Genomic DNA, 25093 nt, shown 5'->3' on the forward strand with positions numbered 1-25093 from the left:
TGGTGCAAGGTGCCCACTTACACATGGGTGTGGAATTTGTAAAATAATCTACTTGGCCAAGGGACAAAATGCCACTGAGATTTACATGTCCTGTAAAATCCACTTGTCCCACCTACTCCCGTCCCTACAGCAATTAGAAGGGCTGACAGAGAAACATTCAATATATTTTTGTTTTATTAAAATCAGTAAACAATTAAATGCTTTGTAATAATGCAAATCTACCATCCATGTTACCAATAAAAAAATAAATGAAAAACATTAGAAATCATGTGTAACTGACTGCTCGAGAAAGATGATTGATGGATAAAATAAAGGAAAGAATGAACAGAAAGAAGAAAATGAAAGGGAAAAGAAAATAAGGGAAAAAGAAAGGAAAGAAAAATAAAGAATGAAGGTAGGTAATACAGAAAGGAATGGAAAAAGTGAAGGTAAACAGGAAAGGCAGAAAAGAAAGAAGGAAGACAAAAAGGAAAGAAAGAAAATGGAAGGAAAGAAGGTACCAAGTATAAAGAAATATTGGATACTAAAAACCAAGTTACACACCCCACCTATATTTCAATAAAACTGCAGTAAATTAAAGACCATAAATTCAGTCAGGAGAAATGGTATCCCTGAATGGCAGTCACTCAACGCTCATTGGGGTCAAAGGGCTTTAGCCCCCACTCTTTCCCCCCCCCCCCCCCCCCAACCGCTGTCGTGTGTGTCAGCCAGGGCTGAGACAGCTCGCAGGCACACACACATTCGCACCTGAGTACTTCACAGGTCTTTCAAAGACCATTCACTTGTTAACGAGGCTTATATTGTGTTTTCACCCCTTGGAGTCCCTGCATCACCACTATCTGCCTATGGCTAAAGATTAGCCCTCCCCCACCCCCGAAATGTGGCTCTAGTTGCGCCTCTGCTGTCTGGCTTATTTTAATTTCACTATGCAGATGTTCAAGTCTGCGCTATACAAATTCGGATTTTTTCATATTTTACAAGAACCTAACCCTCGGTCACAGTGAAGTCATGATACCCCGCTGTATATCAGTGAAAAACAACCGCTTGCTAAAATGCAACCCCAAGTTTCACACATACTGAGACTAACTTTGGTCAGGCCCAGTAGACAAAAACTTAACATGAAACGAGTTTTAATAAAAGAGTGCTTAGGCATGTTACGATTTAATATTTCTGTGTAACTCTTGCTTTTTATAATTTTTCTTCAGGCCATACAGCGCCCTCTCCTGACAGATTATATCAGCTGTAAACAAACACCAACTTTCTGATTCGATTGTCTTGTCAGCGTTGTGGCTATGCGGGCAATATCCGCTCCAGTACTTCCTTTGAGGAAGGAGGAATTTAGTCGAGGATGAGGTCGCCCTGCTGCTCTGGGTCTTTGGGTGGGAAGGAGACCTTCGCCTGGGATTCTCAGTTTCAATAACGTCATCCTTGAAACCGGTCGGATGGTCCTTCTGTCCACGGTCGGGGCATTACCGGTAAATTCACAGAACGCCTCTGTCAGGGTAATTTTTGCTCAGTGGATAATGTCTGAGCCTTCCCACTAAAGACTAAATGGGGTTTATCTTTCAGAGCAAACACTAGATCGGAGAGGATGTTTGTGGGTGCTTCATCTCCTTCATTAGGGAAGGTAATCTTCGTACCCTTTCTTGATTTCTAAGGAAATACGATCTCGCCCTTCGGAGTGTGCAGTTCTATCGTCTGGATTCAGGCGCTTATCAGAAATCTTCATTTACTGCTGCGGCCAGTGTAGATTTCATCAAGAGGCCTTTTAAGCTCACGCACTACTGGATGTGATCACGTCCTCGCCGAGCCCTCGGAAAACCTGTTACCTAATCCACCGACCCCCATCCCAAAGCTGGCAAATGGGTCATTAACTTCCATGGCCTCGTTTCGTTCCGTGCACTGAAGAACGTATCAAAAGGATTGCGGCCTCTGAAGAACTGTGAAAACATAGCATGAGGATCGTAGTGAAGTGTAACTGAATGACGGGTCATTAGGTCCACCGAGCTCGCCACCCACGTCCTTCATAATTATCTTCAACGTACTTGTCGAAGAACTCTCGTTATTTGGGGTCACTAACCACGTCTGAAGCAGCCTGGCTCCTTGTTTTTGTCAGGGTGGTAGCGCAGCGCACCTGCTTGCAATACGTTGCTTTTTTGACGTCCTCTTTTAAGGCGCCACGGCGTGCCAGGGCTAGGCTTTTGCACTAATTCATCTTTTTACCCATGGTTGCTAAAAAAAATAAATCACACCTCTGTCACAATATCATGGAATCAAGTAAAGTATAGTTTTATGCGAGTATCCAACCTCACACTTCAACATACTAACAGCCAGATTCATCAAGTGAAATGCGCTCGCAAAAGGGCCAGATTCTGAGAATCTGGCCCTTTGCGAGTGCAATTTTTGCTTTTGAGATTCATCATCCCAAATGCAAAAATCGCTAATAAAGAATTTGCAAATTTTCGAGGATTAGCATTTAAGGAATCTCTATTAGAGATTCCTTAAATGCTATTCATGAAACATTTAAAAATTGCGAATTCGCAATTTAGGAGCGCTATTTACCACGAAGTCAAACCTCGTGGTAAATTGCGAAAACTTAGAAAAATGCATTTAAATGCATTTTTCTAAGTTGCATGTTACACACACATGTCCTTTGGACATGTGTGTGCACAACATCAGTGTAAATTCACATTTCAGGGGTGTCCTTTGGACACCCCTGGCACCCTTGAAATCGCATCGTTATTTGCGATTAGCAAATTGCTAATCGCAAATAAGGAATAACTCCCCATTCATTCCTATGGGCCTTAGGCCTATAGGAATGAATGGGGAGTAATTCCTTATTTGCGATTAGCAATTTGCTAATCGCAAATAATGAGGCTGTAGGAATCGCAATTTATTTTGCGATTTCTACATGAATCCCGATTTGCAAGTCCTTAATTGCGATCCCTTAATAATCGCTATTAAGGACTCGCAAATCGGGACTTTGATGAATCTAGCTGTAAATGCTGTAGCGGGCAAAACTGCTTATTTTACCTGAATGCGAGCCTCGCGCAGGCACACACGACTACTGCTTGCAGAGGCTAAGTGACGTTTCAGCCCCCCAGCCAATCACTGGCTAGACCCCAGTCATGGGCTGCTAGCCAATCAGATGCCTCCAAAGGCTCTCTGCAAGCTTCTGATTGGCTGCGAGCCCCAGAGTGCCCACAGCCTGTTGTATTAATGTGATTCAGGGCCAGATGTATCAAGGGGTTTTACCCATTCTGTGTCTATGGGAAAATGTGTTCATACATATGGCCCTCAATGTCTACTTGTCCGTTGTACGTAATAGACAATACATCTTCTTGCCCATCAATAAAAACAGCATGGTTCGGGCGTCGGGCGATAGGATTCCCCCACCCTTAGTGGACATCATGTACCAGGCCAGCTTCTAACACAGACTGTATGCCAGACTGGTCACCCCACTATGCCCCAGTCTGGGCCCCCGCTCGCAGTAGTTCAGCCGACGGCTCCATGGCCAATGCAAAAATTGTGGGCGATAATGAACAGCGCTGTTGTGTGCCTCTGCTGATCTCAAAGTGCTGGAATATTTGGTGTCATTTTATCAACTTGGCTCTTGGTGCTGTGTAGCGCAATTTGACCCACCATATAAACACTGGTCTCATCCCTAGGGCCTCCAACACTAGCAGCAAATAAAATCTCCCTAGGGTTTTGAATGCTTTTTCAAAGCCTAAGAAGACGCCACTGGGAGCTCCTTAGCCTCTTCGACTGTTCCCATAATGTGAAACAATTGACACATACTATAGTAAGTTGTCCCGTGGCGAATGAATCCACAGGGTGGGCACGTGTCCGAAGCATTGGGAGCAGCCTATTACCGAGCACCTTGCTTAAAGACTTATAATCCATGTTGAACACTTATAATGGGCAATAAGAACTCACTTCTAAAGGATCCCGACCTGGTGTCCCAATACACTTTGTCGAGAAGGGTCTCTGTTTGCAGTCATCAATTTGGTATCTGCGCCCTGACCTCTCCTCAGCAAAAGGCAACTTTGAAAGGGCTGTGGCTAGACGGTGTCTGGCCCTAGTATTCAGAACTGATCACCTGGGGCCATAACTCTGCATTACAGAGGATATAATCAAACCTAGTGTGTACCTGGTGGCCTGAAGCATAGTGTTAGTATTCTGCCTCCCCCGGGTGACCCATCTGCTAGATATCATGTAGCTGCGCTGCAGTTGTCTATTGCCTAAAGTGCCTAGTCATTGGAGGCCCAATGCCCCCGGGAGGGGAAGTATTAAGCGATCCATGTCGACGTTGTGCACACAATTGAAATCCCCTCCCCGTAATCTCAGTACCAGAGAATTCAAAGGCAGGGCCAGTGACAAAGCGAGTGAAGTAAACCGCCTTGTAGCATGTTTGGTGCATACAATGAGACCACTGAGAGAGGCAGACTATCTGGTGCACCTCCTAATAGCACATAGTGGGCATCGGGGTCTACTCTGCACGTGGTGCACTTTTGAATCTGGGCCCAAACATAGGCGGAATATCCTGTGCCAAATACCTGTTCCCTCCAGTGCCTGGATACTTTGTCTAGCTCTGTGGCCATAAGGTGTGTCTCCTGGAGGCAAGCAATATGATTGTGCCTACGCCTAAAGTACACATATATCCTGTGTCGCCTTATCGGGCCAGGACATTGTATGTGATAGCCATGTGCATGGTGTACCTGCCCGAGGCTCAGACCTTTTATTGCACCCTCTCTCCGTGTCACTTACCAGTTCCATATATTCACAAGTGCTGCTCTGCCCAATCCTAGCAAAAACCAAAAACTTTAACATAACAATAACTACCTCACTCTTGGCTTGGATGCTAAGAGGAATGGTGACACAAAGTCCTCAACAGTTTAATAAATAACGAATACGTGTTCTTAGTGCCAAACAGTCCTTGCAGAAGCATCTGGAGGGTCGGACCAAGAACTATGTGACAGCAGAACGTGTGACAATCTGGTCCTCCTGGGAGTTCGTAATGTTCAGAGTTTCCAACATAGTAAGCATGTGTGTCAAGGGATATCCAGATCCTCCCCCCCATCCATCCCCGTCGTAAATAAACTCAATTACACTCACCAGCAATGGAAAGTTACAGAGCTGGGGACTCCCCTCGGGGCGATCTTCCCAGCCCAATAGTGGACTCCACATCTGAGGTCACAGAACTGGGTCTCCTAGCACTGATTCTTGATCCATATCTGGGGCCAGGACCTGAATTATTTTGGCACTGTGTAGGCAGACCTCTGCTACCACCTGTACCCATTCCTTATCAGGCTTGTTCGTCATAGGGGTGAGATCGGGGTTGGCGCAATCGGCGCCTGTGCCACCCCTCGGACCAGCCCAGCGAATCCGCTCCAATCCATCCCAGATAGTCTTGTTACCACTTGGAGCGCAAGCCCACGCCTCTTACGGAGAGGAGAAGAAATGTGTTGTGTCAGCATCCACCACCCTAAGCTTGGCAGGAAAAAGTAATATATATGTCAATCCCTGAGTGCGTAGCTGTGCCTTGAATGCTCCAAAGGTGCTGCAGATTCTCTGGACCTCTGCTGTGTAGTCCAGTTACACCATGATGTTATTTCTATTATAGGTCTAATGGCCGTATGCTCTGAATTATTGCAGTAGGAGATCCGTATCTTTAAAGTTGAGCAGGCGTGCTATCACTGGACATGGAGGAGGGCGACCAGGAACCCTGGGTGCTCTCTAAATGGAAAAAAAACTTTGGAATCTGGTTGACCAAAACTGTAGTGGTCAACCAGTCTGCCTAGAAAAGCTCTACTTTGGAGCGTTCCTACCGCTCAGGGCAGCCCAGGAGATGAAAATTGTTACGTCGAGAGCGCCCCTCTAGGGATGTTGATAATCCTGGGCAACACATAATAGTCTGACCATGTCACAGGGGTGGGGGTGGATATTGATGGTTGGATAGGTTAGAAAAGACAGGATCCAAAAGACATCCCGCTGTATGCTTCATATCCACCTCTAATTGAGTCAATTGCATAGCTGCCATTATTGTAATCGAAATGTAAATTTAAATCACCAATAATATTAAAATCGATAGCTTTAGTACCAATTGAGAAGAGTACTCTATTAATTTGTCCCTGAAATGTTTGAGTGGATCCCGGGGTCTATCAAGCAAAAGATCCGAAAAGGTAAACTTTTGATTAAAATAAAGCTGAGGCAGCATCCTTTTACAGCCTGGGATAGAGGATGATGTCACACTACACCAAGTAGAAGGTTGTCAATAATTGCAGTTGGCTGTCACCCGTGGGTCTGCCACATCCTTTGATGCAGTAACCTGGAGGAAGAGCTAATGCTGATTCAGCATGTGTAGTCTGGTTTAGCCAGGTTTCTGTAAGAAACAATATAGTGTGGCTCAATGGTTAGAGCGGCAGACCCTGATGCAGAGGTCTAGCCCGGGACCAGGGTTCAATTCCCCGCCTCGGCGGGTCTTGGGCTCAAAATTCCACGGACCTGATAATTCTCGCCTCGGTGCCTATTCCAATCATGGAGTCCCACTCTGCAACTCTGGGCAATAGCTTGCTTAATCTCCACAACGGCCCCCACAACGCTAAGGATGCCTGGCCTTCACCCTGGGGGTGCCCAGGAGTGGACACCTCACAGGGAAAGCCAGGATGGGTTCCACAGCGGTATTCGTACAAACGCCTTGAGACCCTTGCGGGTGAGTAGTGCGCTATACAAGTATCAATTTACATTTATATCTAGTAATTGATCCATGATGACATCAAGGGTATCAGCATGATGGCGTACCAGTGAATGACAGTTAATGCTACACAGTTTAATGGTAGTTGTATATGTATTCTCCTTCAGAGACCTGTTTACTGTTTTATTGGCAATTGTGAGAGAGAACCTGCAGGGGTTACACCTGGCATCTTCCCCAAGGGAGAAAGTATGGGATCATGGATTGTGAAAATGTATCTGTGCGAATGCAGCTGAGAAGCAAAGTAGATTACCGTAGACCTCAACGCAGGGGCTGTAGAAGGGTGCGGTGGTGCAAAGAATGTCAGCAGCTTGGTAGTCTGGAAAATGTTGGTGTAAGGATGTGCTCGGAGAGCGCCTGAATCTCACTTTGGCGATTTAATGACCACTTAATAGACTGTTTTGATCATTGTCCTCTGCACCTCTTGGCTATGTCTGGTGAGCATATCAAAATCATTAAAATTAACTTGAGGTCCCATTGAGAATATTGAAGGGTTTTAGAGGAAACATATTATTGTTACAGTCCTTTCATGGAATGAGTCACAACTGGTCACTTGAACAGAGAGGGCTAATCCAGAAACCGTAAGCATGCCGATATGCATTGTCGAGTGCCGGACGAATTGGGTCAAGCACACACTTTCATGGGCCAAGCAGGAGCAGTGGGCTCTCCTACCTTGGGCCTCACAGAGCTAGCCCATAGCTATGTAGCTTAGTGCAGGAGGGGTCCATCTCCTTAACCTTTCAGCAAAATACCATGGCTGTGAGACACAGAGTAGTAGGCCTCCTTCTCCTAGGCCTCACAAAGTTGGAATTGGGCCTTGCAGTGCTAGACAATGGATGGAAGGGCAGGGCAGTGGTGCGCCCTACCTCTTGGCCCCGTAGCGCTAGACCATGACTGTGAGGTACCTTACCTGGGCCTGGCTTGTTCCCAATAGTGTCCTTGTACGAATAATAGCTGTATGTGAGATGGGTGTGGGTCTCTGATCTGGAGGCCACCAGGTGTCGTTCTAACGGAGGAGTCATACTATACCTTGTGACTTGAAGCACACCTTGCAGCCTGCAAATGTCTGAGCCCAACACTAGATGGAAGGAGTATGCTGTGTATTTGCAGCAACACATGCTACGAACACACACACACACACACATACATGCATCTATACCCTCATAAACTATTTGATCTTGAATCAGAAACTTTATTGGGGTAAATCCTTTCGTCATCCAGAAATGAACTTTGAGTGATGATAAAGAAGTAAGTTCACACTTTGATTGAGCTATATAAATAGCATCCTGTGCATATCCAAAGGCAGTATAAAAGGTCTGCCTACAACTGCCCAATGCATCATTTAAAACGTGCATGTGAAATGGAAATGTGACTTCATATGCATTAGTTATGGGGCTGCTTTTGCCACCACAGCGGACTCTTTCACAAAGAGCAGAGCATTTCCCAATGTGTAACAATAGTGTTAAAAAATAAAGTGTATCTCGGTGTACATTCCCATGGGTGCTGGAACGAATGTTAGCTTGGGGTAAGCTGACCAGTAAATCAGCCCAATATGTCAAAATCTGTTTTTGAAAACAAAACCATTGTTGCAATAAAGAAAACACATTTGAAGGGGCTCTTTATTATTCATTCTCTATATAAACTCTTTCAGGTTTTATGGGGGTGCTGCAGCACCACCTGCACCCTTGGTTCCTGCTCCCCTGTTTACAAGTCCACCAAACACAGAAGACAAAAGAGGCATCCATTTTGGTTTAAAGCCATGCTGAGAAAGACACAGAGCTCATGTGTGCTATGAGGACTTCCAGCCAACTGAGAACGCTAATTAAAGCAAAACCAACGTGTTATCTTAGGTGTTCTCACCTTAGGTGCATGACCTTGCTAATTGAGTTCAATAATTTCAGGCAAGACCAACTTGTGAATAAAACAGGCAATTACTTATTACTGACGGCCATTATTGACCTTATTCATCAATGCTTTTTGCCATGACTTAAACAAAGCAGCTAACTCTACTAACTCCACCCTACCCCAAATAAAATCTCTATCCACTTCGTTCCTCCCACCCTTCAAATTAAAGACTACCGTACAAAGCCCCAAAATACAATTCACATTATGAGCTGGCCCCATGTCCTGGGGTTAGAAGCTTGCCTCAACCCCCCTCTGTTTTCAGGGACGGTGGGGATTAAAAGCATGAAGGCACTACAGAAATATGCAATCATTCTCTACAGGAAGGCGGCGTTTTGCAGAATAAGACAAGTGAGGACAGAAATAGTGGTTATAATAGGGCAAAGATTATTTTTGTCGTCTTGTTTTCAGGAACAGGAGAGAGGCAATTGTAGGATGCACAGGATAGAGCCATGTTGTGGTCTTGGCAGGCGCACCACTTCTCGCTTTTCAACCACGCATGGTCAGCCTCAGCCACTGAGAAGGCGAAAACACACCAACATGTGATCAGTACACCAGCAACCACACTAACACTTCCCAGTGGAGAAGACACAACATTGTAGAGCAACTTTTAAATACCTACCATCACTATGACTTTGCCCTTCTCTCATCCACATTGTCTGATTGCTAATGTTGTTTAAAGATGCAAACTCTTTGTCCAATATAAATCCCCCTTCACCATGAACCGTAGCACAATTGTACCCCTATTGGCCTGAATGATTATAACTATTTTAGGTTTCAATCCTTGTCTAAAAACTTGGTTCAGTTCAATATTGTCGCTGGGTATTCTCCAGTGCCTCATCTTTGTGTCCCATATGTAGGGCCACTGGAATTATTCCGTGGTGCCGCTGCTGTGTTTCCTGCATTTGGCTCTTAAGAATCTGCCTAATAATCTACCATATAATGCATTGGTTGTGCGGATAGTTCTATCTCAAATGGATCAAAAGTTACTAAAAAAAGTAATAGGAACCACACGCGGTGTCGCACAGTTACAGATCCTTTGCTCATCATGAACTTGGTGATAGCTGTAGTCTGGTATTACTGAGGTGAAGCATTTTCCCATGTATTATTATTATGTGTTAAAATGCCAAAATAGCTAAATAAACCTCTCACAGAATGTGCCAAATTATGGCACATATTTTTGTCTTTTGTTACCGGATATTCAACAGTATTGGATCTTTCATGGATTCACATGCTTGAATCATACCCCGTCATCAAAGTTTGAGTCCTACGGTACTATAATAAAGCATTGTGTATTACTACAATAGACTATAACGCCAGTGAACCATTGGTTTTATAGCCTATCTGTGTTCTTTTTAAAAAAGGACCAAAGTATGAAATTTAATCAGGCAACGCCACCTTCTAGAATACTCCCAAGAGAGGCTGCATCCTTCAGATTCTCTACTGCATTTCGTGTTATGGGAGTCTCCTTGAGCTCTACTCAATCTACTGGTTTTTCACCCAGATCTTCAAAAGAATTTACTTCAAATATCTACATACTCTGGCTGAACAGCATGTCCCAACCAACCAAAAAAAGATTATTCAGATCCTGTGACTCATGTGGGGAAATAGAGGATCCACGACGATGACCCTTAAAAGGATTGTATATATTGCTTCCATCCGGAACATAAGGTGAGAGACTGCAAAATCTGCCTCACCTTTTCTCAGAAGACCTTAAAAGATAGAGAAGTCAGACTTTTATCATGGCTCCCAAAATTTAAATGCAAGTTTAAGCTATTGGTATTGTAAATGACAATGCCTTTTATTTATGTTTCAAAAACCGAAACATAAATAAAAGGCATTATCATTAAAAATGCCAATAGCTCAAACTCGGGTAAATGCGAAACCTGTTCCATTGCAAATGCGTGTTTCCATTTCAGATTATGCCAGCAGTAGCATAATACACAAATAAACTTCTTTCACAAAGGAAAGGGTGCAGGACCAGGGACACCAAGTAACAGCCTATGGTACTGGGCCCTTTTCTTTGTGAAAGGAATTTCTTTGTTTGTTATGCTACTGCTGCCATACGTTGAAACGCAAAAAAAGTAAACAACTTACATCACTTTTTGTCAAAGTTGCATTGAATCATACACGTTTTGTTTGTCTTCTTGTTTGGAAAATGGTATCAACTATGTCAGTCCATGCCTTGAAGTCACTACAAATGTGTAGTCCTGCTTTTTTGTCTGCCTCCATGCTCTGTTTTTTTTTTAATCAGGCCATCCAATATATAGGGACATGTACCATGAATGGCAGAATCCACGGAAACAATCATACTACCAGCATGAAGTAAAATGGAGGCTACTTCCTAAACAGCAGCAGGGCAAGAATTATGGTACTGCTGGCATACTTTGAAATGAACGAAAAATCTGCATTTGTGATGTCAATAGCTCGCATTTTGACTAATACGAGACCTATTGCATCGCAAATGCTCTGAGCAGCCTCCTGTTTGGCATCAGCTGTGAATAGGTCATTGCGGCAGGAAGCTAAGAGCAAACCTTCAAATTGCCCAATGTAAGTTAAAAGGTAAGACAAAGTAAAAGGAAACATGCAACAACGAGGTAAGAATCAATTAAAAAAATTAAGCAAAAAATTGCGATTTTTCAAATTGCGATCGCATTTAAGGAATCTCAATTTGAGATTCCTTAAATGCTATTCATGAACCATTAAAATATTGTGATTTCGCTATTTTATGCCGCTATTTACAGTGAAGTCTGACTTCGTGGTAAATAGCGAAAACGGAGAAAAATGCACTTTTGTGCATTTTTCTCAGTTGTATGTTACACACACACATGTCCTTTGGACATGTGTGTGCGCAACATAAGTCTAAATTTACATTTCAGGGGTGCTACAGGGTGTCCTTTGGAAGCCCCTGGCACCCTTGAAATCGCATCCTTATTTGCGATTAGCAAATTGCTAATCGCAAATAAGGAATAACTCCCTATTCCTTCCTATGGGCCTTTAGCCCCATTCATTCATAGGAATGAATGGGGAGTTATTCCTTATTTGCGATTATCAATTTGCTAATCGCAAATAAGGAATGTGTAGGAATTGCAATTTATTTAGCGATTCCTACATGAATCCCGTTTTGCAAGTCCTTAATAGCGATTCCTTAATAATCGCTATTAAGGACTCGCAAAACGGGACCATGATGAATCTAGCTGGTAGTCTCTCTTTGGAGTATTCTAGAGGGTGCTGTCGTCTGACTGGCTAAAGTTCATACTGTGGTCCTTTTTTCAAAAAAAGGTATAGATAGGCTCTAAAACCTATAGTTCATTGTCATTATAGTCTCTTGTAGTAATAAACATTGCTTTCTAATAGTTAATCAATCAGGGAATTGTCAAGCGTGCTACTCACCCATGAGGGTCTCAAGGCTCTGGGGGGGAGGGGGTTAAGCAGCTCTGGTCAGTCGAAGAGCCAGGTCTTGAGGGTCTTCCTGTAGATGTGCAGAGAGGGGGTGCGTCTGATGTCGATCTGGAGCTCGTTCCAGGTCTTGGCCACAATGTAGGAGAAGGCCTTTCCACCTGTTCTGGCTCTGCGGATGCGCGGGAGTCAAGCGAGTGCGAGATCAGCAGATCGGAGGTTTCTCTTGGGTACGTGGAAGGAGATTCTCTTGTTGAGGTATTGGGATCCGGTGTTATGGAGGCATTTCTAGGCGTGGGTGAATGTCTTGAAGGTTACTCTCTTCTCGACGGGGAGCCAGTGGAGGTCTCGCAGGTGTTTGGTATTGTGTTCTAGTCGAGGGATGCCGAGGACGAGTCTGGCTGTGGTGTCTGTATGGTCTGGAGTTTGCGGAGCAGAGAAGTGTTGATTCCGGCATGAAGGGCATTTCGTAGACTAGTCTGCTGCTTATGAGTGCGTGGGGGACAATTTTTCTTGATTCGGGGGGATCCATTTGATGGTCTTGCGAAGGATGCAGGTGGCCGCACCAGCGTTGACCTGTCGGGTAATGGAGAGGGAGGAGTAGAGTACGAATACGATGCTGAGGTTTCATGCATGGTCCGTGGGGGTAGGAGGGAGGAAGGTTGGGTTCCGAGAGGAAGGGTGGCAGTCTGATTCTTTGGGTTCTGGTAGTGAGGAAGGGGCGGAGGAGGTGGCTGCGAGTAGAGCGGTCTCAGTGCTGTAGTTGCTGCGGTATCTGGATTGGGAAGGGTAGAAGGATGGAGTTGTCTTCGTTGAATTTTGTTAGTTGGACTTTGGCGGTCTTCTCTGTGACTTTGTCCTCGAAGGGGAGGAGGGAGATGGGTCGGTAGTGTTTGGTGTCCGAAGGATCTGCCGTGGGCTTCTTGAGCAGGGGCTCGACTTCTGTGTGTTTACAGTCATCAGGAAAAATGTCGGTTTTGAAGGTGGTGTTGATGGTGCGTTGTAGTTCCGGTGCGATGGCGGCTCTGTGGAAAATGTGTGAAGGGCAGGGGTCAGTGGGTGCTCCTTTCATGGTTGATTCAGTGTCTTCGTGGTGGCTGGGGTCCAGTCGGAGATGATGGGTTATCTGGCGTTGTTGGAGGAGGAAGTAGTTTCGGAGTCTGGTGTTCATTCCATGGCATGGAATGATTCAAACATTTGAATGTATGAAATGTCCCAATACTAGAGAACTACAGTTACAGGTAAGTAACTAATTTTCATTTGGCCAACCCTGTCGCATAATGTGGTTTTCCATTACTACATACTGCCCTATCTGTAAGTGATCCCTAGTCATGTTATGTTATGTTATGTTATGTTATGTTATGTTATAACGCTCTTGTATAGCGCACGGCTACTCGAAAAGAGTGTCCCGGCGCTTTCCACCTACAACTCAGAATAAAAATAACACAACACAGCAAAAAGAATAAGAAAAGAACTGAAACAGAGACAGTAAGAACAGCCTAAAGATTAAAAAGACAGGTCTTCAGGCTCTTCCTGAACTGGAGCAAATTGTCATCACACTTTGTCAATGCGTAGGAACAGGAGTCTGATAGTCTTTACATTTTAGTCAGTTTCTTGTTGCTCACAAGTCCAGAAGATCCCAAACCATGCCACATGTTCAGGAAATTCTCAAAAGAAATATAGATATAAAGTAAAAATGGAATTGCTGTTCACACACATTTGCTTTTGTGAATATCTGGCAATGATGCAACGCTCTTGGGCAGACTCTGGGCACTCGTGATCTACAGGATCCTATTGCAGTCTTATGATATGCTTAAGCATAACCTTATTCTTGTATGTATGCAGACTTCGTCCTTTATGTATATTCTAAGCAGTGCTTATAAAAGGGCTTCTTTTGTAGCCACTTCTACCGTAAACCTGCAGATTCAACTTGTATGTGTATTTTGACTCAATGTATGTCAATTCATGATATATGGATATCCTGAAAATCTGGAATAGTCCTAGTCTTCCTTGGCATACATTGGACATACCTGAACATTTGATAGAAAACAGGTCCACTCAAAGGCACAGTCATGCACAATCCTTTCTTCCTACTATGGTTAGGCACCTAATGCCACTCATCACTGCCTTCATGTGCTCATGTGCTAAGTGGAAATAGAAGTAGGTGCTCCAAGCAGCTCACCTCTGCCAGGCCGATGGCGGACATTTCACTGTCGTCTTTGGCGATGAAATTGAAGAGTACTAAAGCAAACAGGGGAACAATTAGTTTAGTTGTAAGAGCAGGTCAAGAGCCTGACACACGTTGTGCTGTGCACAATGACAGAGCAGCCAAGACTTTTGCCAGCCATATCAGCACAGAAGGCCAGAGGGACCTCAAGCATGAAGAATTACAATATAGAAGCAGAGTGTGAGAAGAGGACTCGTCAACAAAGAGGTCAGAAGGGAGTTAGCAGAACAAAGAGTGTCCTTCGATGCCCAAGGTTGAACTTCCTAAAAAAGCACTCACTGAACATGGCCTCCAGCTGAAGCAGGCAGCAGACAAAGTTATCGAAGTCGACCCCCAGTGCGGTGTCGGAGTAACGAGGTACCAGAACCTGCATGATTTTTTTATTCAGCTTGAACCCTGGAAAACAGAGAAGGAAGGTAGGTTAATCTCAGTATCAGCTGAAACCTCAGCACCGTGGGGTTCAATCAACCCCTCCAGCAGGCTCTTGTTCCACAAGCACTGTCATGAGCTCAACAGGAAATTTCACACGGGGTTCATCGAGCACACTTGGGTATCACCTTGGATCTGCACCTGACAGGCGGCCACCCCAAGTGCCACACACTGCAAGTTAGATTAACCAATTCAAGAAATTGTCCGCCTAACTGTGAGCACTCAGAACGCTGCCGCAAATCAGCTATAGAGCTCACATCGCATTTCTCACCAACAAATACCAATTTCCTACCCTGTACTCCTGTTCTCATCCTGTGCTGTCACACGCAGCCAATAGAATACCACACCCAGAGTGTGCCTGATTGGATCTCAGCTAACCTCTTTCTCCTTGCAGGATCAGTGATTGGAGCCGTTCGTGGCAGCCCTTTACGTGCTGTGTATTGCGGAAGGTGCCCATCCCAATCAGTTTCTTTAAACAGCTTATAGTTATAGAAGTGAAATATAGAGAAGTGTGGGGTCGAGAGGCAGTCGCGAATGGTCCAGGGCATTCTCCCCTCTCTGTGCTGTGCATAGGGTTGCTACATGGCCAGGTTTTAACCGTCCTGACTTGGATTTTAATGCCCCAGATGGTAGAATAATTGAAAAAATCACATAACGCCGGTATTTTTTCCCTTATTAGTTGACAATGTAAACAATAAATATAAAAAGAAACACTTTAAAGGTGTTTGACAGCTGCCTCAATGACCCCCAGTGTTAATTAAAGTAAACAAGGAAAGGCCATGTTAAAAATGAATACAGACGTTTTCTTATAAAGCTGTACTTTAGACTCCTGTCTGGAAATTTACAGGATGTTGAAAGTTGGCAAGAGGGCCAGATTGGTAAGGCGGGCATTTGTACAATGGGCTGGTATCTGAGTTGCAGCTGTGTGTTGATTTTTTGGGGCAACGTGTTAGTCAGTTTGTTCAGATGCTGCCAGCGGCCCAATGCAGGACTGGGAAGCCCATCTAGAGGCCTGTAGCTGGAAGCAGATGGACCTCTGTTACCCCACTTTCACCAAGTGGCAATAGGTTGAATTGCCAGTCCCCCACTGGACCGATCCATTGATGCAAAAATCTGACTTTGGCTGGTCACTTTAATGTCTGCAGCTTGAGCAAGGGCAGGCGGCCTGAGCAGAAGTGGCTTCAATCATGTTAAGGTGTGGTTCACCGGTGTGACCTATTCGTTGCACAAAGAGGCCAGGCAACATTTGCACTTTTTTTTATCTCAGTGAAGTTAAGAAACATGCCTTGTTTAGAACCCCCTCCCTTCTTTTCATACTATTTAGAACACTGAAACAACGTTTTGCAAAAATAACAATGCACAAATGTAGGCCACTTTCTTTGTGGGTGCTCAGACGATTTTTGATCGCAATCCAACCCTGGGTGGCACCCTTAGCTGTGCATGATACAGCTGCACCACCACCCTCTGCTATATCGTTAACAGGCTTGAAAACGGTTTTAAAAACCGATACTTTGCACATTTGCACACTGAAAAATTGCTGCTACCTGCCAAGAGGCTTGAAAATTGTTTCAAACAGATAAATTGCATTTTTGCACACCTGGGCTCACCTAGTGTTGCTCGGTCCTCGCCAACTACGCCTCGGTCCGACTCGGCAAGTGCTGTTGAGCGTAAAGCAGTTCTGGGCGGACATATTAGGGGGAGTTGGACACCACATCAGGGTGAGAGTGGGTTGCGGACTAGTCTTTCCGCTGGCAACACTAATAAACCCGATGCAAAAGCGCACGTGCAGTGGACGCGGTAAGACTGCTTGTGCTAAGGCGGTGCTGCTAGCTGGGTGGAACTAGATTTTAAAGGTAAAGATTTTATGTGTTGAAATCCAACATTAATGCTATATCGTTAACAGGCTTGAAAACTGTTTTAAAAACCGATACTTTGCACATTTGCACACTGAATCAATCAATCAATCAATCAATCAATCATAGCATTTGTATAGCGCGCTACTCACCCGGAGGGGTATTGAGGTTCCGTGACGATTTGAACCCGTGTTTTCAACATTGTCGTAAATCCATAATTTTGGTATCAGTGAACCGCAAATGATCTATTTAGCATATCCTGGTGTTTTCGCTATGCTACGAGCAAGAGCACTCCTGTTATGAACACATTTCTGGTTTACCCATGGCATCCGTCTTAGATTACGGCAGCCATTTTGTATTCTTGCCCTCACATAGTCAATGGACACGCAATGACCTCTTTCACTTAAGGACACGTAAGCTTTAGCCGGCGATTCACCTTGCTAGTGACACGTGCACCTTAGGACAGAAAACGCCATGGCTGCATGACTCGGCAGAAGCTGCCTCCTCTGCCTGAGGCCAGTCCTGCTATACTGGTTCTCGTGTTCGTTGGCCTGATCATGATTAGGCGGCCGAAGCTGGTAGCCTTGCCCATTTACGACCCACAAACATCTCTTATCCTGCTTTTCTATCTTCTGCACCTGGCTCTGCTCCTTCCCTTCTGGGCCTTTATTAGGGGGAGGTAACGAAATTTACGATGAGGCGGTCCGGCTCTTGAATGAAAAGTTGACATGGGATTATGATGGAACAGTGGGAACCCGTAATGTTTTGACATCAGATATTGTTGACGATTCCTGTGTAACGCCAAATATTTATTGTTTAGGACATGAAGGTTTAGAAATGTACTAGCATGTGAAGAATTTGCCCCAAGCTGAAAAATTAGTATTTAAGGAGCAACCCACTTTGTACAAATCGAACAGGCTCCTAGATTCTGCCTGTGTGTAGTTTCTGTGACTTCTGTGTCCCTGCAGTAATAAACCTTTGGTCTTTGACGCCACCATCGAGAAGCCCGTGTTTCTGTTTATTTGTGCACCGAGACAGGTAGAACTCCGGGGTCTTTGGGTGTTATCCCTGACACCTCTGGACGGAACCAAAAAAGTCCAGAACTACAATTGGCGCCCAATGTGGGGCGACGTCATTCGGTACCGGTCCAAAAGCCTGAAGAGTTCGAGAAGCTTCGTGTGAAGATTCCAGAGGGAGGCGCCCCACTTCATCGATCCCGGCATATCGCAAAAGTGGCCCGACGTTCTCTTCCACGAGGGTTCCCGTTCGGACGGCTGCAGTGGTCCGCTGCCTTGACTGTCGCCCTGTCTTGGACCCGAGGTGCAGACCTTAGTACGGCGAGACGTGACGGGTTTCTCCTTGGTGACGTCTTCAGTGCCTCAGTTAAGTATTAAGTGGTTGCTATGCTAGTTGGTTACTTCGTAAGGGTTGCTCCTGTTTGGATAATCCTTTTAGTTTTTGGTTTGGTTTGGTTTCGTAAGATTATCATTGGTTGTTCTAGTTACGATAATCATTTGGTTTAGTTTGGGTATCGATACATTTGTTCGCTTTGGTAGGCCTAAGTTCTTGGTTCAAGTGCGCACCTTTGTTTGTGTTTGTTCTGTGTTCCGGATTATAAAATGGCAAGTCGGAAAAATTGTATGTTGTCGTGTTTTGGTTGCAACAGTGATTCCCGGTTGGGGGACTCATGTCTGGTTCCTCCGATTGGAACTCCTCTTTATGATCTGTACTGTAAGCATGGTGTGGGTTCTATATCTTATAATGAGGTATGGATCCGATATACAGAGAAAGACGGTGTCCTTAGTTGGCCACTACATGGTAGTTTTGAGCCCGAAATTCTTGATAATTTAGAAGTGAAATTATTTAAGAAGAAAGCCCGGCCGGCAATGTTTGATTCTTTCCGTTATTGGCGAAAAGAATCTAAACCGAGAGAAACTAAAAAGTTAAAGAAAGAACAGAAAGAGCAAGAGTTGACTTTAGAACAGTCTGCCAAGCAGCTGCAACTCAACGAATCTGAGAAAGCGATGGAGGTGGCCAATAGAGAGCGTAATCTAGCGATAGACAAGTGCTATCCTGCCTTGCCATCAAGTACAGCTAAGATAGTAGAGGACCCCGAAAAGGATCCCCTGTTGTCTTACTTGTTGAGGTCACCCCCACCGTATGCACAGGGTGCTACAGCTCCACCTTTACCGAATGTTCAATTACCGGTTGCTGGACAACCTGGTATTCCTGCTCCTCTGAATCAAGCTCCTGTACTTCCTGTGGTCAATATTAATGTTCCTCCGGCACCCCCTCTTCCAGGGTTGCCGGCTCCTTTTCCTATGCCTGTACCGCTCACACCTGTTGTCTCACAAGCTACTTTGCCTGCTACCCCTACTGTCGCTGTCTCTTCTGTTCCGACTACTACTCTCCTTCATACTTCTGCAAGCTATATGACTCCGCTTTCTGTTCGTCGGAGAATCACTGATTCTGTCACTAATATTCTATCTCCCTTTTACAAAACCTTGATTAGGAGTCCTGCCTCTGACTCCGTTCAGAGACGTAGTCAGCTTCCTAGTAGTGAAGAACGTGGAATATTAGACTCCACTGCCCTTAGATGGATTTCGAAAGTTGGCAGGTATAGTGTGAGAGATGTATTAGATACATTTATGCAGTGGAAGGAACCGACACAACGTTATGTGTTTGATGTCATGTGTTCCCTTTTACCTGAAGAATGGGAAGAGAGCGAATCTGAACAGGTACCAGATGAATTAATCCAAGTTCAACAAAAATTTGCTGCAGGTATGATAGTTGGTCAGGAGATAAAAGAAGCTATGGAATTAATTTTAGATTTTAGATTCGATCCTTCCCTTCGTTCACCAAGAGAGTTAGAGAAACGCAGTACGAAGCAGAATCGGCAATATCCTATGAGGGAGGTTCCTCCAATATGGCGCAAAGCTGTACAAGCTGACGCAGTGAATGGTATTGCAGCCGCTCCGGCCCAATTCCAGAGAGTGTGGATACACATTCCGTGGAAACGAGCCGATGTGTTAGCAGTGAAACAGGCCTTGCCAGATCCGCGTAAGAATCCAGCCGGATACTACAAAGAGTTAGCGCAAACAGTTGAAGCTTGCGTAATGAATTTACCGGACATTGACATGTTATTTGGCAATGTAGTTCCACAACCAATTTGGGCTAAAATTCGTAAAGAAAATCATCCAGTTGCCCTAGGTGGTGATTGGGCAGCTATAATAGCGGCAGATGGTCAACAAATAGGTGGTTCTAAACCCGAACCTCTAATTGCTGATTTGCCCGGAAGAATAATCGATTTAATGAAGACTCTGATGCCAGCATTGCGCGTTAACTGGGACAAGTTGTCCGCATGCAGGCAGAAAAAGTACGAAAGTGTCTCCGACTTTTTCACAAGGTTTGAAGAAACTTTCGTAGATCACAGTGGTCAGGATATGAGCACGGAAGGAGGACAGAGACTATTTGTTGATAAATTTGTGCACAATCTATTACCAGAGCTCAGTAATAAATTGAAAGATTCTGAAAGTGCGTGGGCTGTCTCTACGACTGCGCAAATACTTGCAACTGCCCAGTATTATGAAAATAGGGATAAAGAAGAGAAGGAAAAGTCAGATAAGAAAACGAAAGATTTAAAAACAAAAGTTCTTTTGCAACAAGCATATCCGCCTCGCACGAATCAGACTAACACACAGCAAGGGCCATATCAGAGAACAGATTATGGTTCTCAGAGACCGCAATACCAATGGAATCAGTGTGCTTACTGCAAGAAGGAAGGTCATTATAAAAATGAGTGTCCAGTATTAGCACAAAATAATGCTGCAGCAGCTCAGAGAGGTCGTGGTGGTTCTATGCAAAATTCTAGAGGTCGAGGACGAGGTGCTATGCCTCCACAAACAAATGATCGCCCTTCTAATTATTTTGATCAGCGAAATGGACAGTCTGCCCAACAAAATAGATCTCAACAGTATCACGTTGAAGACTACTGTGAAGTTAGTGAGGAATTTCAGCAAAATGAGTACTAGGACAGCCATGGACAAAGAGAGGGAGTAGTATCAGTTCCATTAGATCAGAGTGGGCCTTATGTCGCAGTAGCAACATCAGGTGTAGTCGAACCGTTTCTGTTGGATACTGGTGCAGCAAAAAGTTCTATCATACATGCGAAACTCCCTGGCGCACCTTTGTCTGGCTTAACAAATGTTTCTGTAGGTTTTTCAGGCGCCCCTGTTTACAATCCTGTATCTGGTCCTTTGTCTATTTCTGTTGGACCCCGTCAATTGAAAGCACCCTTGATTCTGACGACTGGTTGTAATGAAAATCTGCTTGGTTTAGACTTGTTAAAACGCCTGTACGCGACATTGTACTGTTCTCCGGCAGGAGTACAGCTTACATTGGGTAAGAGAATCATCTCTCCGATGTACTTGTCGATGGATGCGCTCCCACCAGAGCTGCGTTCTCTCCCTGATACTCTTTGGGCGACTGGTCCTAACGATGTAGGTCTTTTGGAAATTCCACCATATGTAGTCACTTTGAAAGCGAATGTCAAATTTCCACAAATCCCACAATACAAGATCTCTAGTGAAGGTGAACGTGCGCTTTTATTGATTGTGCAAGATTTGATCAAGAAAGACGTAGTAGAAGAAACTAGAGGACATGTCTGTAACAGTCCTGTATTGCCAATTCTGAAACGCACTGATCCTTCAAAGCCTCCAGTCTATAGATCTGTAATCAATCTTAGGGAGGTTAACAAAATTGTGATTCCACAGTTTCCTGTGGTTCCAGACATTACTGCATTGTTAACGTTGATTCCTGCTACAGCCACATGGTTTTCAGTTATCGACTTGAAGAATGCCTTTTTCAGCATTCCGATAGCCGAAGAAAGCAGAGATATTTTCGGCTTCTCTCTAGGAGGTCGAAGCTTCAGGTTTAAACGTGCTCCACAAGGCTATTGTGAGAGCCCGTCCATTTACAGTCAGGCATTAAAAAGTCAGTTAGATTCCTTCGTACTTCCTACTGGTTCTGCTTTAGTGCAATATGTCGATGATCTTTTAGTAGCTGCCGATGACAAGGAAACTTGCAAAGCAGCTACAATTTCATTATTGCATCATTTGTCTAGTTTGAATCACAAGGTGTCACCTACGAAAATGCAATACTGTTGTCAAGAAGTGACCTACCTAGGTCATCTCTTGTCAAAGGAGGGAAGAAAGTTGACCCCAGAGAGAATAAAAGCAATTACGCAGATGAATGTTCCTAGCACACAGAGAGAAGTGCGTGCCTTTTTAGGTATTACCTCATACTGTAGGCAATGGATCCCAAATTTTTCTCTTTTGGCAAAACCATTGGTGGCCTTGACTGGGAAAGGTGTTCCGAGTCCGGTGCCATGGTCTGCCGAATGTCAGCAGAGTTTTTCTGAGTTACGAAATGCACTGTGTTCAGCTCCTGTGTTGGGTACACCCGACTACAGTAAACCATTTACACTCTATGTTCACGAGAGAGAAGGTTGCGCGTTGAGTGTTCTGACGCAAAGATTTGGTGATAAACAACGCCATTGTGCGTATTTTTCATCAACATTAGATCCGGTAGCCAGAGCATTGCCCAGTTGTTTGAGAGCTACAGCAGCAGCTGCAGCTTCCATTCGACAATCTGCTGGTTTGGTGATGAACAACATGCTAGTGGTCATGGTTCCTCATGCTGTGGACACACTCATGAACCGAACCAAGACACAGCACCTTACCAGTGCTAGATTATCAGGCTACGAGCTGACACTGCTAGCGAGTCATATTCAGATCAAAAGATGCAATGTATTGAATCCAGCAACATTGTTGCCGACTAGTCAGGAGTCGAGTGATTCGGAACCACATGACTGTTGTTTCAGAACCGAGGAAGAGACAAAAGGACGAATTGATCTTAAAGACACTCCGTTACCAGATCCAGATGGCACGTTGTATGTTGATGGGTCTTGTTTTAAATTGGAGAATGGTGATGTGACAGCTGCTTACGGAGTAACGACTTTGAGTACGATTGTGGAGACTGCAAGAGTGAGTCAGAATTCTGCTCAATCTGCAGAATTGATCGCATTGATGAGAGCGTGTGTTTTAGCTAAGGGAAAGAGAGTGAATGTGTTCACAGATAGTCAGTACGCATTCGCGTGGCCCATAGTTTTGGCCGTTTGTGGAAAGAGAGAGGTTTCATTACGTCCCATGGGACTAGGATTCAACATGGTCAGCTAGTTAATGACTTGTTGGAATCTCTAACCTTGCCGACTGAAGTTGCGATTGTGAAGTGCAGTGCTCATCGAGCAATCACGGATGATGTTGGTCGTGGAAATGCTTTTGCTGATGAGACCGCTAAGCAGACAGCTAGAAATACGATGAGTAGAATGTATGTTGCAACGTCTGCAAGATGGATCACTGAGTCTGGAATGTGTGAGGATACAGTGGAAAGTGTGAAAGAAATTCAGAAAGAGGCGACTGAGGAGGAAAAGCTTGCATGGAAAGAGACTACGGGTAAATTGGACTCGAATGGATGTTGGATTGATTTGTCAGAACAGCAGCGTTGGATGTTGCCTGATGCGTATGTGCTTGCAGTAGTAACGATGGCGCATGGAGCAGCGCACATCAGTTCTAAAGGGATTTGTAAGATGTTGGCTCCAGTCTGGAAGAATGATGGGATTAGTAAGTGTGCAGAGAGAGTGGTGAGAAATTGCATGATATGCCTGATGCATAATCCTGGCAAGGGAATCCCCACTCCCGCTGGTCACTTCGCTCCTCCTTCCTGCCCCTTCGAAGTGATCCAGTTAGATTTCATTCACATGGATCGTTGCAATAATCTAAAGTACATCCTAGTGGTAGTCTGTGCTTTTTCCAGATGGATCGAAGCATATCCACTAAAGGACAATACTGCCTTGTCCACTGCCAAAATCCTTCTCAAAGAATACTTCCCCAGGTTCGGCATGCCACGGATTGTATGGTCAGATAACGGAAGTGAATTCGTAGGGAAAGTTATGCAGAGTGTGTGTGCCGGTTTAGGGATAAAACAAAAGTTCCACAGTGCGAATCACCCCCAGTCTGCTGGTTTAGTTGAGGGTTACAATGGCACCCTCAAGCTGAAACTTGCTAAGATACAGGCCTCCACGGGTTTGTCCTGGCCAGATGCATTACCTTTGGCTCTGTTATCCACAAGAGCGACTGTACATTCTAGAGTAGGGCTTAGCCCTTATGAGATTGTATTCGGTCGACCTGCGAATATTTGGGGGGTACCTAGACCGAAGGAGTTTAAGCAGCTGGAATATCCAATGTTAATTGATTACCTTTTCGACTTGACTGCTAAATTGAGTCTTATTCACCAACAGGTTTTCGATGCATTGCCAAAGCCACCGGAGAGTCCAGGTCATCAGCTAAAACCCGGTGACCAGGTGGTCATAAGAAACTTTGGACGGACGAGAAACCTCCAACCCAAATTCGTCGGACCATTCCAGGTCCTGTTGGCAACGAGGACTGCTATACGTGTGGCTGGCAGAAAGAACTGGATCCATGCGACGCACGCAAAACGTGTACCCCTTCCACTTCCTTATGACAACTGGGTGAAAAGAGGAATTGGTGCTTCTGAAACTGAACCAGTCCCCAAATACATTCCTTTCAGCGATGCAGAACTGATCACTGATTCACCGAACTCTGACTCCCCTTCTGAAACTGCTCCTTTGAACTCCGAACATTTGTCCTCTGCATCAAAAGAACATTTGCCATCTGCGAACCTGAACATTGCAACCTCTGCTGAAAATAGACTGTTTCCGGATCAAACAGCTCCAGGAAAATTGAGATACAACTTACGTTCTCACACAAAGGACAAATAAAGCAGGAAACTGCCTATTTTACATATTTGAATTTTGATACATTGCCTCCAGCCAGGAAGTTTGCTAATATTTTGTATTGTTATGTTGTTTTAAATTGCCTTGCCGTCTGGGTAGCTGTGTGCCTAATTGAATCTGCGGGGGTCAGACACAAGGTCGATCTTTCTGTTTGTTCTGGGAACTCCCAGGGCTGATAGAGGCATTTTCAACTACGTACACATCATCAGTGGTCGCGAGCGGTTGTAGAAGATGGAGCTTCCTGAGCTGCACCGAGAGAATGTAATTTATGTTCGCAGAAATAGACTTTAGAAGATTCTTCATAACAAATGCTTTCTAATGCAATGTGCAATTACGTTTTTGATTGTTTTAATAACGTTGGTGGGTGGAATCGTCTTTGGTGTTCATTTAATCTTTACACCAATAACAACTACAGTACCTCCCCATGATCCAGTTTCTTCTACTGTTGCTTCTTATCATTCTTTTCACTCGTTTCCTGAACACGAACAAGCTCGACGCTCAGAATTCATTAATAACACTTTTGTACAGCTCTTGCATCAACACCAACTGGTAGTTAACACAACAGACTGCTGGGTGTGTGGTTTGATACCCCACACTATGGATAAAGGCATTCCCTATCTAGTCTTGCCTTTTAGCTATAATGGATCATTTCAGGCCTT

At 44.6% G+C, this 25093-nt stretch overlaps 1 protein-coding gene and 1 pseudogene across 1 annotated transcript in view; both read right to left on the minus strand.

Moving 5' to 3' along the window:
• Positions 1-1290: 1290 nt before the first annotated feature.
• On the minus strand, positions 1291-7773 carry LOC147706803 (dnaJ homolog subfamily B member 1 pseudogene; annotated as a pseudogene).
• Positions 7774-8707: 934 nt separating this feature from the next.
• LOC147706804 (calpain-1 catalytic subunit-like) overlaps positions 8708-25093 on the minus strand; it is an 815105-nt gene continuing 798719 nt past the window's right edge. The window contains exons 19-21 of the mRNA XM_086925934.1: positions 14559-14675; positions 14235-14293; positions 8708-9169 (exon numbers count right to left, since the gene is read on the minus strand). Coding sequence (XP_086782060.1) covers positions 9143-9169; positions 14235-14293; positions 14559-14675 — 203 coding nt within the window. The 3' untranslated portion in view covers positions 8708-9142. The remainder of the gene's footprint in view (positions 9170-14234; positions 14294-14558; positions 14676-25093) is intronic.

This window comes from Lissotriton vulgaris, chromosome 6 (genome assembly GCF_964263255.1).
Source record: "Lissotriton vulgaris chromosome 6, aLisVul1.2, whole genome shotgun sequence".
In the NCBI taxonomy this organism is placed as follows: Eukaryota; Metazoa; Chordata; class Amphibia; order Caudata; family Salamandridae; genus Lissotriton; species Lissotriton vulgaris.